Consider the following 15,270-nt stretch of genomic DNA (forward strand, 5'->3'; position numbering starts at 1 on the left):
AAGCACTTAGTAATTTGCTTTTTGATCAGAGCCACCACACTTTTTGTTATTATATAACATACACAGCAACCCTTTGATATACTGTGTTTTTAACGTCTGTGTCAGAACATAATGTACCTTTGATTAGTTACTTATACATGTTATATTAGAACATGAATGATATAATGTGTGACGTGTCATATGTTTATTAAAACATTGTAGATTTGGAGAAAGATCATTTGACCTACCTCAAACAAGGCCATGTTCTTGCCTTCATAGTACCGGTAGTGTTCTCTGTCATTGTCTGAGTTGATGAATGGACTGGACTCTCCGGGACTGTCATCGACTGGTAGGAAACACAGGAAGAGTAACAGTAAGGTGCACATTGTTGAGAACAGAGGCAGCAAGATCACCAGCTACTGTTTTCGTATAGGAACAGGCATAACAGCATGGGTACTGTATAATGTTAATAGCAATAATGTAGTTCTAGTGGTGTTGTAGTAGTTAGTAATAGTGGACAGGGCATGTAAAACATCCTTTATTCGTACTGTGGATTTATCTTCATTATCCAAATATTTTATCTTCACTTTGGCCTGACTGAAAATACTATACTATACTATAAAATACTATGTCCATGTTTTATACAGTCTTTGGTTGAAATGTGCAGGAAAAATCGGACTCATTTCTGTTGTCTGATTGGTGCACGTTCAGCAGACCAAAGATGGTTTTATAGACAAAGAAACATCACAACAACAGCCTGTCTGTTTTGGGTGGTTAAGACCAACAGAGTGATGGTATTAGCTCATTGTGCCAACCACATTTTCAGACTAAGGTAAAACTAGTTAGCAGTTAGCAGGCAGTTGGTTAATATTTCAAATACAGATGCAAATTAGAAGTTAGAAAGACTTTGTTGAACATTCAAACATAAAGTTACATAAAAATGAATAAATAAAGTCAACAAACTAAAGCAAACCTAATCCTCCACAAGTAAGAGCTGTGAGGCAGCACACATTAGTCAGATACCTTTTTGTCAGATATGCCCTGTAATTTGTGTTATCAAATCATATAATAAAAATATAAGCTCACTTTGAGTTTGATGACTCATTTGAATTATTTGAATAAATGAAAATGTCATGCTATAATTTCAGTTGACAAATATCTATTTTGATGAACTGGTGGTGTTTCCTCGCTGTGGTCCCTATATTAGCCATATTTTTAACATGCATTGTGTGGAAATATACTAATGATTCTGTGGCTGGAGCTCTACAGAATCTGTACAATATGAAATATTATGATATAAAGCATATTTTTTCTAATTTTATTTAATCTTTAACACAATATTGACCTTAAGGAGGCCTGTTAAAGCAGTTATCAGAACCAGTGAATCTGTTCATATGGGTGCTGTCATGAGATACCATTAACATCTGATTTTGAATGTTTTTGGTTTTGGAAAAGCATGAGTTATGGGATCAGTGAACCATCTGACATGTGGCTACACCTGTACAGTTTCACTGAGCTCCATACCCAAACCACTTTTTATTACTTTTACATTCAGCTGACGCTTTTATCCAAAGCGACTTACAAGGGGCAATTTGGGGTTCAGTATCTTGCCCAAGGACACTCAACATGCAGACCAGAGGAGCCAGGGATTGAACCGCCAATCATCTGATTAGTTGACGACCTGTTCTACCTCTTAGCCACAGCCGCCCCATTATCAAGCAGTTTCTCATAAATAAGGCCCTGCCTAGAGTTTAGCCTTTACTACAGTGCGCTTTTGTACACCCTTGAAAAGACAAAGCAGCACAGAGTAATATTAAGGATGTGCCTTTCAGGCTGCTTCGCAGCTTGGTTTCTCTCACCCCTGGTTGTCATGCAGTGGTCTCAGTTTAGGTTCGGTATGTTATCTCACTAGATCACACTGTTGTCTTTATTGTTTTAAAGAACCCAGAGCCTAACAGTGGTTTATGGATCACTGGAGATCAGTTAAAAAGAAGAACAGTGTACTGTGAATGCACATGACATGGTGAGGATTGTAAAGCAGCATGTAACAATGACTGGCTTTTCTTGCGGTGATGCCCACAGCGGGCCCTGAACCAGAAACTCAGTTCTTTAAACAGACGGAGGGGATCTTTATAGAAGCCTCCAGTGTGCATTGGTTAAGGTCAGAGTTGATCTGCAGTCATTGTTAGCTTTGCAGCATTCCACAAACATTTTGTATCCTAAGTTGATTTGATTGTTATGGAAATATGAATGATGTATGGGAATGCATCAAAGAAAGAAAACAGGGAAGTAGCCACCCCACCCCATTTCTGCTGAATGACTGTACCTAATCACGTATGGCTTGCCTAGTGCCTGGATGAAAGTGGTGTTAGTAGGGAAGTTGTGCTGAAGGAGCCTTTGGATGAGACGTTAAACCAAGGTTCTGACTCAGTGGGCTCATTAAAGATCCCATGACACTTATCACAAAGAGTAGGGGGTTCTGCATTGTCGAAAATAAATCTGCAGTGCCTTTGATTGTTCTTGTCAATAATGTAAAAAAACAGCAGGATGTGGTGTGAAAACAATAATGAAGTTAATAGACACAAGCTAACTCGGTATTAATAAATGATTAAGCACAAAATTAGCAAAAGCGATGAAGGTCTCTCAAAGAGATATGCATACAAGGGACATGTACATTATTGCTGCATACACATGCTGTAAGAAGGTGTAGATTTGCTTCTTTGCCTTTTATGCTGTATTTCTTTCAGCTAAACCTATAATACATGTGAAAAACATGTCACATACACTTAAGTAGTCCAATTAGGGGTGCCTTACATATTCATATATTTATATTCGTCTGTTATTCATATATATCCATACATAAATCTGCACTTTACTGATTTTTGCTCTTTTTTGCACTACTTACAGTACTTTTACTGTGCAATGGAAATAAAGTTGAGTCTAATCTAGAGCCTTGTCGGTTCTCTTCTATGGTATTATCATTTTTAATGTTTGTCCGATATGAAGACCTGGCAGACTCTCTCTGATCCCCTCCTGTCTTTTAAAACTCACAGATATGTTTTACTGTATGCATGCAGATGTTCATTGAACATTTATTCCCTATTGCTAACTTTGACCTTGAAAACTACCCTGACCTAATATCTAATTGTAATTTAAATCCTGATTTCCATTTTATCCTGATTGTTAGTGGCACCTAGAAAGAATATGTAAATGTAATTTTCTGCAGTATGGGGAAAGAAATGAAATGAACTGTCAATAAGGGTGAGGGTGAGTATCTCTCTCATACATACACACATCTAAACATATGAAAAGGACCCCCTGCAGTAATCATGATAACCAGCAGATGTCCATATTTCTGTGTGTACAACTGAAGGGTCAGCTGCATCACATTAAATACAGGGTACTAAAGTAAATTTGGTGGATGTGTATGTTAGTACAGAGTGAGACTCTGCACATTGATCCATTGAGCACATTTCCACAGCTGAAATGAAAAATGTAACTGAACAGTTGTATTAGCCAGAAGTGCTCAGGGCAGTGGCGGCTGGTGAAGAATATTCTAGGTGGGGCTGTGCCATATTCAGTCAGTTTCAGAAAACCATCCCATCCCGATACAATTTAACACGAACCGCAGGATACCAGTGCTCTGTGAAATAATAACAGGGTTTATGCAGGAATCCTGAGGTTAAATTTAATACCATTTAATACCTGTTGCCTCTAGTCATATAGCAAAAACAGGATCAATAAATGGGAGGGCACACGCACTGTTACTGTCAATCCCTTAGTTATTTACATTTACATTTAGTCATTTAGCTGATGCTTTTATCCAAAGTGACCTTCAGAGAAGATGCAATGGCTGCAGTGAAAGTTTGACTGGTGGTGGGACTTGGATGGAGCACTGTACTGGGTATACTAGCAGCACAGAAATTTGATATTAATGCTCTCCCACCAAGTTGTCAGTCAACTGAACATTGTAGATAGATCCACCAAATCAGGGGTGTCCAAACTTTTTTTTAAAAGAGGGCCACAATGTGAAGATGTCCAGGGGCCAATACTAACATTTTAAAAATGAAAAAAATACAAATACAAATGTTCTGTAACAATTTTGTTTTCATAACTCTAAAAACCTGCCTTTCTTTCACATCTGGAGTCAGATAAATTGTATGGAACACGTTAAACTTGCATGAAGTTGATACAAATCTGAACCTCATGTTCATTTATAACATGACTTATTATGGGTAATACAAAGTCTGTTAACATTTAACATTTAAAACATGTCACTCTTGCTCTTGTTTTTCACAAGATCATTCAGAAAGTAATATTTTGTGTCACATCTACAGATACATAACATCAGCAGTTGTGTCCTTAAAGCTTCAAATGCTTCATTATGTCAAAAAAAAAGCCAAATCTTCCAGCCATACAGTATCTGACAATCCTAGCAGGCCATAAATAATATATTCTAAAAATGCAATGAAATTTGACTGCGAGCCATAATTGGCCCCCAAGCCGTACATCAACAGTGTTTTACAGCAGGATGCTTGTGAACAGCTGCTCTATTGACACTTTTCTTTGTTGTCTTTTCAATCAAATTTTCAGTCTATGAAATCAAACTTTTTGTTTCAAGCTTGTTTCAAGTTTCAAGTTCCAGCAACCAACCATGTACAGAACTTTTCAGTATTCAGTGACTTTGTACCGTCATGCTAACCGCAAACTTCTTAATAATCATTACAAAGTTTCAAGGCATCCCTGTAACCATGGTAACTTAGGGTGCCAGAGGAGTGGGAGCGATGCTGAATGCCGTTTTTACACGTTTTTCCAGGGTAGAGTAGATTGTATCACACATGAAGCAACAACAGGAGACTCTCTGTGTCAGACGAGTTCTCACATGTTGACTAAACTTTAGAAGTAATTACTTAATGCCAATATATAAAAAAAAGAGGCATTGTTCTACAAAAATGAACACTGTACAATCACAGGCTTTACATGTAAAACAGAACTTGTAAACAATTGGCGTATCAATTCTAACAAAGCAGAACATGTTGGAAAGGCTGTTGACTTTTACAACTGTGCCCCCTGTGACAGGTGATCAGCTGTGACAGAGGTGATCAGCGTTTTTCCTTCCACAAAAAGTCATGAAGTTTGTTCTTTTGTGTCTTCTCGTGTTTTGTGGATTACTTTGCAATAAAAAAAGGAAGACAGTTTCAAATGGTGAGCACATAGACTAGCCTATATAAAACATGGATTCTGTATTTGTGACCCCACCCAAATGGTTTTTGAAGAGTTGTTTTGAAGCTCAGAGTGTGGTGGCTCCAGCTGTGGCCATCTTGGCAGTCCTGCCTCTGCTGCCTCCCCAGCTAATCCCAAAATGGGCAAAGACCATGGAGCTTGGGTGGAAGTGAGGTGGGCTGAATAAAGCCTGGTTGCTCAAGAAGTCGGCACCCAACTGTCAAACAAACTGCCACACTTTAGGTCAAAATATAACTTCAGTGGGTGAGTTCAATAAAGAATCAGCCTCAGTACAGTTGTCATGAACAGGGAAATTAACTATAGAGGCCAAAACAGTTTTTTGTTATAGGCTAGAAACAGGTTTATTTCTGCTGTGAGGCTTATGGAGACTGACTTGTTTTGTAGGCACAGAAACAGTTCTTGGCACTTCCACGTTGGCTTCATTTCACAGCCAAGGTTAATTCTGATCGCTTGGCTAAGCATGATCCGTCTATCAAGGTTTCTGGGTAAGTTATTTATTGCTGCCATTTTGTGAGTGTTAAAACTATCTTGCAGTGATTAGTGAAACTCAAAGTTGCATATTGGGTGTAATCAATATTTATAATTCATTCAAAGGTCATAGATTCAGAATATCCTGTGACAAACCCATAGCCCTAACTATGTACGCCCTCTCCAACTCAGAGAGTTTGTTGAGAAATTACTCAAGTGACAGCCAAACAAAACAAAAGTCTCACAGGATTTCACTAAAAATACACTTCCTTTAAATAACTGCATGAAAGGAGATGTTTTTAAGGATGCCAGCCTCTGTTGGCACCTAGCCCACCAGGCTAACACAAAAGCAAACAATGCTACATATGATTAACATCCTTTTCCACTGTACAGTAACTCAGTGTTAAATGCCCGGGGGGAAGGACATGATGACCAGGGAACGGAAAAGAAAGAGAGTTTGTGTGTGTGTGTGTGTGTGTGTGTGTGTGTGTGTGTGTCAGAGATAAGGCTCAGATAAGGCTCAGCCATTACATCAGAGGCAGAACATTGGTTTCTACATATGTAATATTGTCAATAACAGTATTAAATTAAACAAAGAGTTAATGGTTAATAGAGTGATTCAATACTTTGGCAAATACACTTATCCACTTCCTGGTGGAGTCTGGTGTTGGTTATTATAATAAATACATAAAGTTTCTACAAGATCTGCAGAGAAGCAGAAAGTGGAAGGATGCAAAACATGACCCTGGTCACAGGATGCTGCTTTGGAAAATGATGGTACTGAAATGTAATTGTTTACACTGATGACATCTTGTCTAATCAGCACTGTGTGTGCGTGTTCTGTGACTTCTGCCTTTACAATGAAAGACAAAGAGTAAAGGTACTCACTGTACTGCTGTGAAAGGGATTTATGATCCCTGTTTAAACATGTTTCTAGCGCTCTCATTAAAGGGATAGTTTGGTCTGGAGGCATTTATCCACATCGTTCTACATAACCTGCGTGAACAATTATACAGTTATTCTGTACAACCCACAGCATCACTACCCCCCTAAGATGATGTCACATTGGGGTTTTATCAACAAAGACCGACTTTATATTCTTGAACTGATTTTTATTATGAGTCAAATAAATTAATTTCATCTTTTTTTTTTCTATTTACCGAAACCATTTCTTTGGATATTTTTTTATGACATGTTTTAGGTACTTTTCTGTTCAAACTTTTTTTTGTATAATTTCCTGAAAATGATTTATTAAGAGTTCATCTTTGAGCTATAAGTAATCTCACACCTACACACTGACACCATTATGAGGTTACAGAAAAATCTTTTTCCTTGACAGGAATGGCCTTGTTTATGCATGTTGCTATAAAAAAAATTGCTCATCCTTAAAACAAGGATGCCTGTCACATTGTTGGCAGTCAGTGTATCTAAAGGTGCTTGTTAATGCTTGATCTGTCATATAAGACCTTTATTCCCCTATCTTTGTGTTTCATAACATGGCACAACTGCTTAATTTGATCTACCCTAATCTAGACATGGTGACCTTGAACTTTCAGATCTCTCAGTACACTCTGACAGAATATTTTGAATAGAGACGACAGTCACATTAACAGAATATAACACGACTGGGACTCTGAAAAAGAATCTATCAACGTTGAGACCTGAATGAAACATAATCATACAGCTGTGATCACCACGGACCCGTGGTGGTCCTGTTTAACTTCTGGAGGATGTGTTCCACTCATGCAGACATATTCCGCACCCTGGCAAGGACACATTTGCATGGTCAGAGGAACACAGATTTCCACACAGAGCTGACGTATACACAAAATTTATGTCATGTGGACCCTGGCTCATGGGTACAATTAATTTTTAACTCACCTGTTCAAGTTATATTAAGGCTTAACATTATGCAGAATTAAGACTGACAGGTAGGTGCCCTCTCAGATGGCTTGTTTGAGAAACCAGGCCTCATTCAGTCCACCTCAGCTCCAAGATGCCAAGATGGCAATGGCCAGAGCCACCACAGAACAGCTCTTCAGCAAACTGTGGGTGACGCCATGGATACTATGCCCATGTTTGAGACACCTATATTTTACTTCCTGTCTGATGGCAATGTTGCTTGGAAGTCAAATAATCAGCTTAAAAAAAGGTCTAAAATGAAGATATTACATGTCTTCCTTTCTATCTTCTGTTAACTGCTTGACAGCCTGAAAGCATCTTTTAGGCCACTGTTGTGGCTCTCTATCTTCTGTTCTTTTGGAATAGTACTGCACGAGAGCCATGATGAAGCCAAGAACCATCAATCAGGGATAAAACAGCCCCACCTTCCTGCACACACACCAATGAAGATGCCGTGCAAGTTCTAGCTAGTTGAACGACGTCACACTTAAAAACTGTGTGTGCATTTGTTTGTTAATTTGTGCCTGTCATAACCTGTATCTAAATGTTTGTGTTAGCAATTCTTCTGTTTTTATAGACCTATGTTCAATTCTGCAATCACACGTACGGTTTACCTAGTGCATGCTGGGATAGTATCCATGATCTTAGGTATTAGGATAGGTTTGCCTTCTGGGCTCTAGGAAGTCAGGTGACGTAGTTTAAAGAATGACAAAGTCCATATCGCAAAGAGATCATGGTGGATGAATGGGTCAGACAAAGGACTCTCACCCAGACAAAAAAAAATCAATGTTGACTTACTATTTTTGGACTTAGTTACAGTTTACTTAGAATTGGGCACCAGATAGAAAAAGGTCATGGCTAAAAATAGACCATTTCACAAAATGAACCACAAAACCTTAGCGATAAAAGGCTATTGAGAACTGACTGCCCTAAGTGTATGAGGATGTCTTCAAGCCAGAGAAGAAGTTGCGTCTTACAGTATATTCTTACCTTCTACGTTGTTCTCAACCCCTTCATTGTCAAAAAGTTTGCCCAAACTGACAGGTTTGCTGTCTCCAGCTGCAGCCGCGCTCTTGTTGCCACCATCTGCATCCTCCACTGGCACTACAGTGAAGTTGGTGGGCATCTTGGCTCATCAGTTGGCCAGAAGAAAGTTTGAAGAGGTGAAGACACACCCGGGAAGACACTTTTAATACATCCAAAGGAAAAAATATCCAAAGGTTAAGTGAAGGACACAGGGCCCCAGCACAGAGAGCTAGAGATTCAGATTGACCACAACATGGCACTCACTCCAACTCGCTTGTTTCCTTTGTATTTGTAATGTGATCCAGTGTCTCAGGGTGAAAGTGCTGCCTCCTGCACGTGAGGCAGGCCAAAGTCCTGCAGTGTATATCTCTTCACTCTCTCGCCTTGTTCCTTTCCCTCCCTTTTCCCCCCACTGCTCCAAGACTATTGCCCCATGTGACCCTCTATTTACCATATGAACAGACTTAGTCCAAGCCAGCGGCTCCTCCCATTACTCTGACTGTCCCACTTCTCATACTCACACCTTTGTAATGCCAAAAGGGAGGGAAGCAAACTCTAAAGTATCTCTGAAAGTTTCCAAGTATCTTTAAAATCCAGTTTGATTGAGGAAAAAACAACTTTCTCACACCTAAACAAACTGTTCTTATCTCTTCTTTGACTTTGGTTGTGCTTCCTCTTCTCTTTCCAGGCTGGGAGTTTCCGCCTCTCTGCACCAGGTAAACAAAATGGGTGTTACCTTTCCCACAGTGCATTATGGGTAACAGTGGAGTGCTGGTGTTCAGCTTTTCAGTGCCACTGCAGGCTCACATGCGCACACACACATTGTGCAAGCAAAGGAAGCATCTTGAAAACCTTGGTCTTTCCTCTGTATTCTCCACAGGGGAAAAGGGAATGAGCCAACAACAATGGGCACAAGAAAATATGAATTGTTTTCTGTTTGTGGGAATGAGTTTATTGACACTCTTACACAGAGGTTTTGTGACATTTATCTTGATGCACTGTAAACCACCTTCAGAAGGACCAGTGTTCTTTTGCCATGACTCTTTCTTTATATTGTCTTTTATTTAGTTTAAACTGGTTCAAAGAATAGTACCAACACAGCAAATTAATGTAGTTTTTATAGAATGGTTCCATGTATTAATGACTGTTGTCAGTCCATTCATTTATTTATTTTCCAATGTATATTTTTCATTTAATTTAAAATTTAACAAATGTAGATAATAATAAAATTAAATGCTTCAAGTAAGGATTAAGGCAGGTTTTTGGTCAGCCTGAAGCTTTTCTTTCTAAACTTTATTAAAAATAATTCACAAATATGTTATTTATTCCACATCAGTTATATCACTCCTTGTGTGCCCTCAAAACAGGCGAAACAAACCACTGTTTTGAATTGTTACTCCTCTAGCAGAGAAATGCCTTAGCTTTAGCTTTAGCCTAGCATCCTAGCTTAGCTAACTTTTCTTTCTTAGATTTGTTTAGTTTAGCTTAGCTTAGCTTAGCTTAGCTTAGCTTAGCTTAGCTAAGTTTAGCTTAGCTTAGCTTAGCTCATTCTGCCTTACCTTACATTTGAACAGAGACACAGATGTCTTTGAGGTTAGCAAAAATGTAGCCTTAGCTTAGCTTAGCTTTTCTATGTTAGCCTAGCTTAGCTTAGCTGAGTTTAGAGTAGTTTGGTAAAATGACATGATTAAAATGCTCTCTTTTGTGGGTCAGGATTTTTTAATGGTACAATATAGCAGATAAGTTATTTTATGATGGCAAATATGTGAAAGCAAACAAAGGCAGTGATTTTATGGGGTGAAACTATGATTTTTATTTTATTTTCAATGAGGACTACGAGATCATGAATTGTCCATGGTGGAGGGGCAAAAGGCCTTATAGCCTACATAGCTCTAAATTAGGGTCACAATGCCACATTCCTGCATGCTTACTGTGACTGGTGCTGTTGTAACACACATCTCACAGAGGAATGAATTTATATCTGTGTGTGTGTGTGTGTGTGACAGAGTTATTTTAACTTAACTTATATTTTAACTCCCCCACTCCCCTTACCAAACCTAACACTAATGACTCTCTTTAGTGTTTGTGTATGTCCTTATTTGTTTGACAGTTTAAAACTGTATCGTATGCTGATCAGGTCCCCAAGATTTTCTGACTGAACTCAATTGAGTAGAGTAATGTTAAAAAAAAACTTCTGCATCTTTAAAATATGAGCTGTGCAGATGTTTGAACCAGATGTTTGTCTTTGAACACTGTTCATTCCACAGCCAAAACCGCTGAAGCATGTAATAGTTAATATGAAATATAGTGTGCCATGAAATGTAGACATTAATAAACAGTACTGGACTGGAATAGTAGTTAAAGCAAACATGGCTCATGTTTAACCTGCAGACAGCCCTTGTTCAGCTGGCCAGATATCAGATAATCTCCCAGCCATAAAAGCCACACTGCATACCACAAAAGAAAACTGCTATTTGTTCAGCTTTGTTTAGACAGTGGTGCACAATGGAGTCGCTGAGTCTTAGAATATTTTAAGTTTTTATTTTTGTTGACCTTCTGACCTTTTACACATTTTTGCATGTAAGAGGCTCATGCTGTTATGATTCTAATCCTTCTTTGTAGGCTTTTGAATAATAAATTATCTTTATCACATACTGACAGCGTCAACTGATAAGTGACAAGCCAGCAGGTCTGTCTGTATAATGCCAGCAGAGGGAGCTGTAGATTCATGAGGACTAAACATTTAAGCTGACAATGAATAGTAGAAAGTGAGAGATGTTCGGTCAGAGTCCAACTCTCGGGGAAATATATTTATAGTTTGTAAATAACCAGTGAGGGGATGAGTATAAATATGTTTTAGAAATGTTTCACAGCAGGAGGTCGTAATAAGCAGAGATTCATATTTCAGTGGCTTGAGTGCTTCAGCACTCAATAGATGTATTGTGCTGTCCCTGACCTCTGACCCTCCTTCTTAAATGTATGAGCAAATGCATGTATATGCAGTATACAGTATAAGTATAAATATATAATATGCATGCTGGCTTAGAGGTTTGGCATGATGCAAAACTTCCAATCACCTTGCTAACAAATTTCTTAGCTGGAATCAGCTTATTATTGGCGTGCTATCACTTGGCCCACCGCTGAACTACTACAGCCTCTCCTTCATGGACAAAACTGCCATTTTATACTTCTCAGATGGCTTAAGTGTGAATGTTGAAAAAAAAGGGAAAGCAAGAGAGTTCGAGGTGAAATCAAATCCCTTTAGCAAACAGCAAAAAGGTCAGTGCTGACGCAGACCCGGGAACAGGCTGCCCTCCCTCAAGACTATATTCTTAAGTGGCTAGATTCTATTTGTAGCATTTTTACCTGTTTACTGACTCCCCCACTCCAAAACCAGGTAGCTGCGCAAACATACTGGAGGGTTTGGACAACCTCTTGTGTCATCACATGGGGGATATATTTGAACTGGCTGCAGTGTGCTGTTGGACCGCAAAACGCAATGTCAGGGCAATAGGACTCATATTTATCAGGACTGGGGTGAACTTTTTATTCACTCAGGAGTGGACTGGCTTCAGTGTCCTAATTTCTGTCACCATCTGATATGAAAATATAAATTTTGATCATTAATACTGATAGCAAATGTATTTCAGTTTCCTACATAAAGCAACAATGCAGTGTTTTGTTTCTGATCCATTAAGAATTGCATAACTCAAGCTATTAAAACAAGTGGGCCTTTGGTAAACGTTCTGTGTTCAGAGAATCAGACCTGAACTTGGACTAGACTGCGCCATTGTGTAAAATATGACTCCATTATCAATGTCAGAATTAAAATAATAAAGGAATATATAAACCACCTATAACAGAAGTAAAATGAAATGTCATAGTATGGTCTCCCTCCTGTCCACTCATATATAAACATAGCAAGTTATGGCAAAAAATGGATGATTAATAATCAATGGGTACTTCCATGATAATTTGCAGAGATGCTGGACGTCTGTCACAGTTAGAAGTTTTTACTGTGTGTCAAAACAGCTCCACAGTCCACAACACAGAACAGGCTTCATGATCAGCGTTTTTGTATCACGTCAACACTTCGGTATACATTCATATGTTCTCTTTCTCTCTCTCTGCTGCAGTCTGCATCACACTTTTTAGATAAACTAATGTTTTCTTTTTAATGTCTGGTTGTGAATAACAGAATGGTGCGTCGATTTTTTGTCACTGCCACAAGGAGGGACAACATTATCTCTTTTCCTTTAGTAAAGGATGGTCCAGTGTATCCTATGCTAAAGGAGATAATAAAGGAAACATTGCAGCTCCTTTCCTTAACACTGAGAGGATCCAAACAGCGCTTATCATGGCTGCTACGTTAATACATTCGGGCCATTTCACTCAGTTAGGAATCTTCCTAAACAAAATAGACTATTCAACCTCTGTTTGTGTGTGATGCTGGGCAGGGTCGGGTTTTCACTCTCACCTGCTTGATCACATCATCACGTGCTTCTCATCATCCATTCAACTCATGCTGTACAAAAGACCAGCTCCACCTGTCAGGCGCCGCCAAATCAGTCAATAAGCCTTGTGGTAACAAACCTTATGGCCAACTTTGTATTGGAAACTGATCTTTGTTTGTAGTGATACCTGGTTAACCTTGCTCTCCCTGTACTTCAGGGAATCCTGACAGCCATTGTCCTGCCACATCCACCTGTCTCTCTCTGGAACCATCTCAATGCAAGACGTCATCCTGCTGCTACATTATGTCCTCTGGTTCAAATAATATATTTAGATAGATTCTGCTCTCTGGCTCGTGTTTGCATTTTCAGTCTGCTATCATTAACCTTACAATGATTCTGTGGACGGCAGTAAAATATACAGCATATTTGTAATTTTATTGTTTCATAGTGTTACTTGGTGGTATCATAGGTAATACAGGAGCTTTGTGTCTCTTGCATAAATCTAAAAAACAGCAACAAAAATATACTGATACAAAGAAAGGGCACATTTATTTAACTGTCACTTAACTTATTTACCTTGTTACCTTTAGAAATAGACTTTTATATGGTCAGATCAATGACGGTATAAAGAATGGACTGCGTATATACGTCACCCAAAGGTTTCTGAAGAACTGTTTTGTAGCTCAGAATATGCAGCTTTGGCTGGAAGTCCCGCTTCTTTTACCTCCCGGCTAATCTAAAAAGACAAAGACATGGATCTTTGGCAGAACTGAGGCGGGCTGTTGAACTGCCATGTTTTACCACGTTTGGTCACGGCAGATGGCCACCAACCATGAGCTGGGTTTTCCTCGAGGTTTCTGGCTCTTAAAAGGAATATTTTCGTTACCACCACCACCAGGTGCCTGCTAATGGTGGGGATTATTGAGTCTTCTTCTTCTCCTTTCGGCTTTTCCCTTCAGGGGTCGCCACAGCGAATCAGTTGCCTCCATCTAACCCTGTCTTCTGCATCCTCTTCTCTCACACCAACTACCTTTGTGTCCTCTTTCACTGCATCCATAAACCTCCTCTTTGGTCTTCCTCTAGGCCTCCTGTCTGGCAGTTCAAAACTCAGCATCCTTCTACGAATATATTTACCATATCTCCTCTGAACATGTCCGAACCGTCTCACTCTGGCCTCTCTGACTTTATCTCCAAAACCTCTAACATGTGCACTGATCTCCTTCAGATTACACCGTCTACACAAGATGTAGTCTACCTGTGTGCTCCTACCTCCACTCTTATAGGTCACCCTATGTTCCTGCCTCTTCTGAAAGAAAGTATTCACTACAGCCATTTCCATCCTTTTTGCAAAATCAACCACCATCTGTCCTTCTGCGTTCCTCTCCTGGACACCAAACCTGCCCATCACCTCCTCATCATCTCTGTTTCCTGCACCAACATGTCCATTAAAGTCTGCACCAATGACAACTCTCTCACTTCTAGGGATGCTCTGCACCACTTCATCAAGGTCCAACCAGAATCTCCTCCAGCTCACATGCTACCTGTGGAGCATACCCACTAACAACATTGAACATCACACCTTCGATTTCTAGCTTCAGACACATCACTCTATCTGACACTCTTTTTACCTCCAGTACACTCCTAACAAACTCCTCCTTCAAGATAACTCCATTTCTCTTCCTATCTACACCATGATAGAACAACTTGAGCCCTGCTGCTAAGCTTCTAGCCTTGCTACCTTTCCACCTGGTCTCCTGGAGACACAGTATGTCTACTTTCCTCCTCTGCATCATATCAACCAACTCTCTACCTTTTCCTGTCATAGTTCCAACATTCAAAGTCCCTACTCTTAGTCCAAGACTCTTGGCTTTCCTCTTCTCCCTCTTCCTACGAACACACCTTCCTCCTCTCCTTCTTCGACCAACAGTAGTCCAATTTCCACCGGCACCCTGTAGGTGAACAGCACTAATGGCGGTCGTTGTTAACCCGGGCCTCGACCGATCCGGAATGGAAGTCATAGATTCGATTTGCATGTTTGATTTGGCAAGTTTTACGTTGGATGCCCTTCCTGACACAACCCTCTGTATTTATCTGGGCTTGGGACCGGCACAATAAGACACTGGCTTGTGCCCCCTTGTGGCTACATTGTGGGAATTATTGAGTCAACTTTCTTTATATGGAAAGGGTCATGAGATAA

The 15,270-nt window shown here is 39.6% G+C and overlaps 1 protein-coding gene across 6 annotated transcripts in view; it reads right to left on the reverse strand.

Moving 5' to 3' along the window:
- LOC104929170 (solute carrier family 12 member 7) overlaps positions 1 to 9,356 on the reverse strand; it is a 30,531-nt gene extending 21,175 nt beyond the window's left edge. For 3 of the 6 annotated variants that reach the window (XM_027283436.1, XM_010743620.3, XM_010743617.3), the window contains exons 1-2: positions 8,584 to 9,355; positions 228 to 325 (exon numbers count right to left, since the gene is read on the reverse strand). In XM_027283436.1, coding sequence (XP_027139237.1) covers positions 228 to 325; positions 8,584 to 8,719 — 234 coding nt within the window. In that variant the 5' untranslated portion in view covers positions 8,720 to 9,355. Of the gene's footprint in view, positions 1 to 227; positions 326 to 8,583 lie in introns of all 6 variants that reach the window. The other 3 variants (XM_010743618.3, XM_027283435.1, XM_010743621.3) reach the window with 3 other exon arrangements.
- Positions 9,357 to 15,270: the final 5,914 nt, after the last annotated feature.

The sequence above is a fragment of the Larimichthys crocea genome, chromosome X, assembly GCF_000972845.2.
Source record: "Larimichthys crocea isolate SSNF chromosome X, L_crocea_2.0, whole genome shotgun sequence".
Classification (NCBI taxonomy): Eukaryota; Metazoa; Chordata; class Actinopteri; family Sciaenidae; genus Larimichthys; species Larimichthys crocea.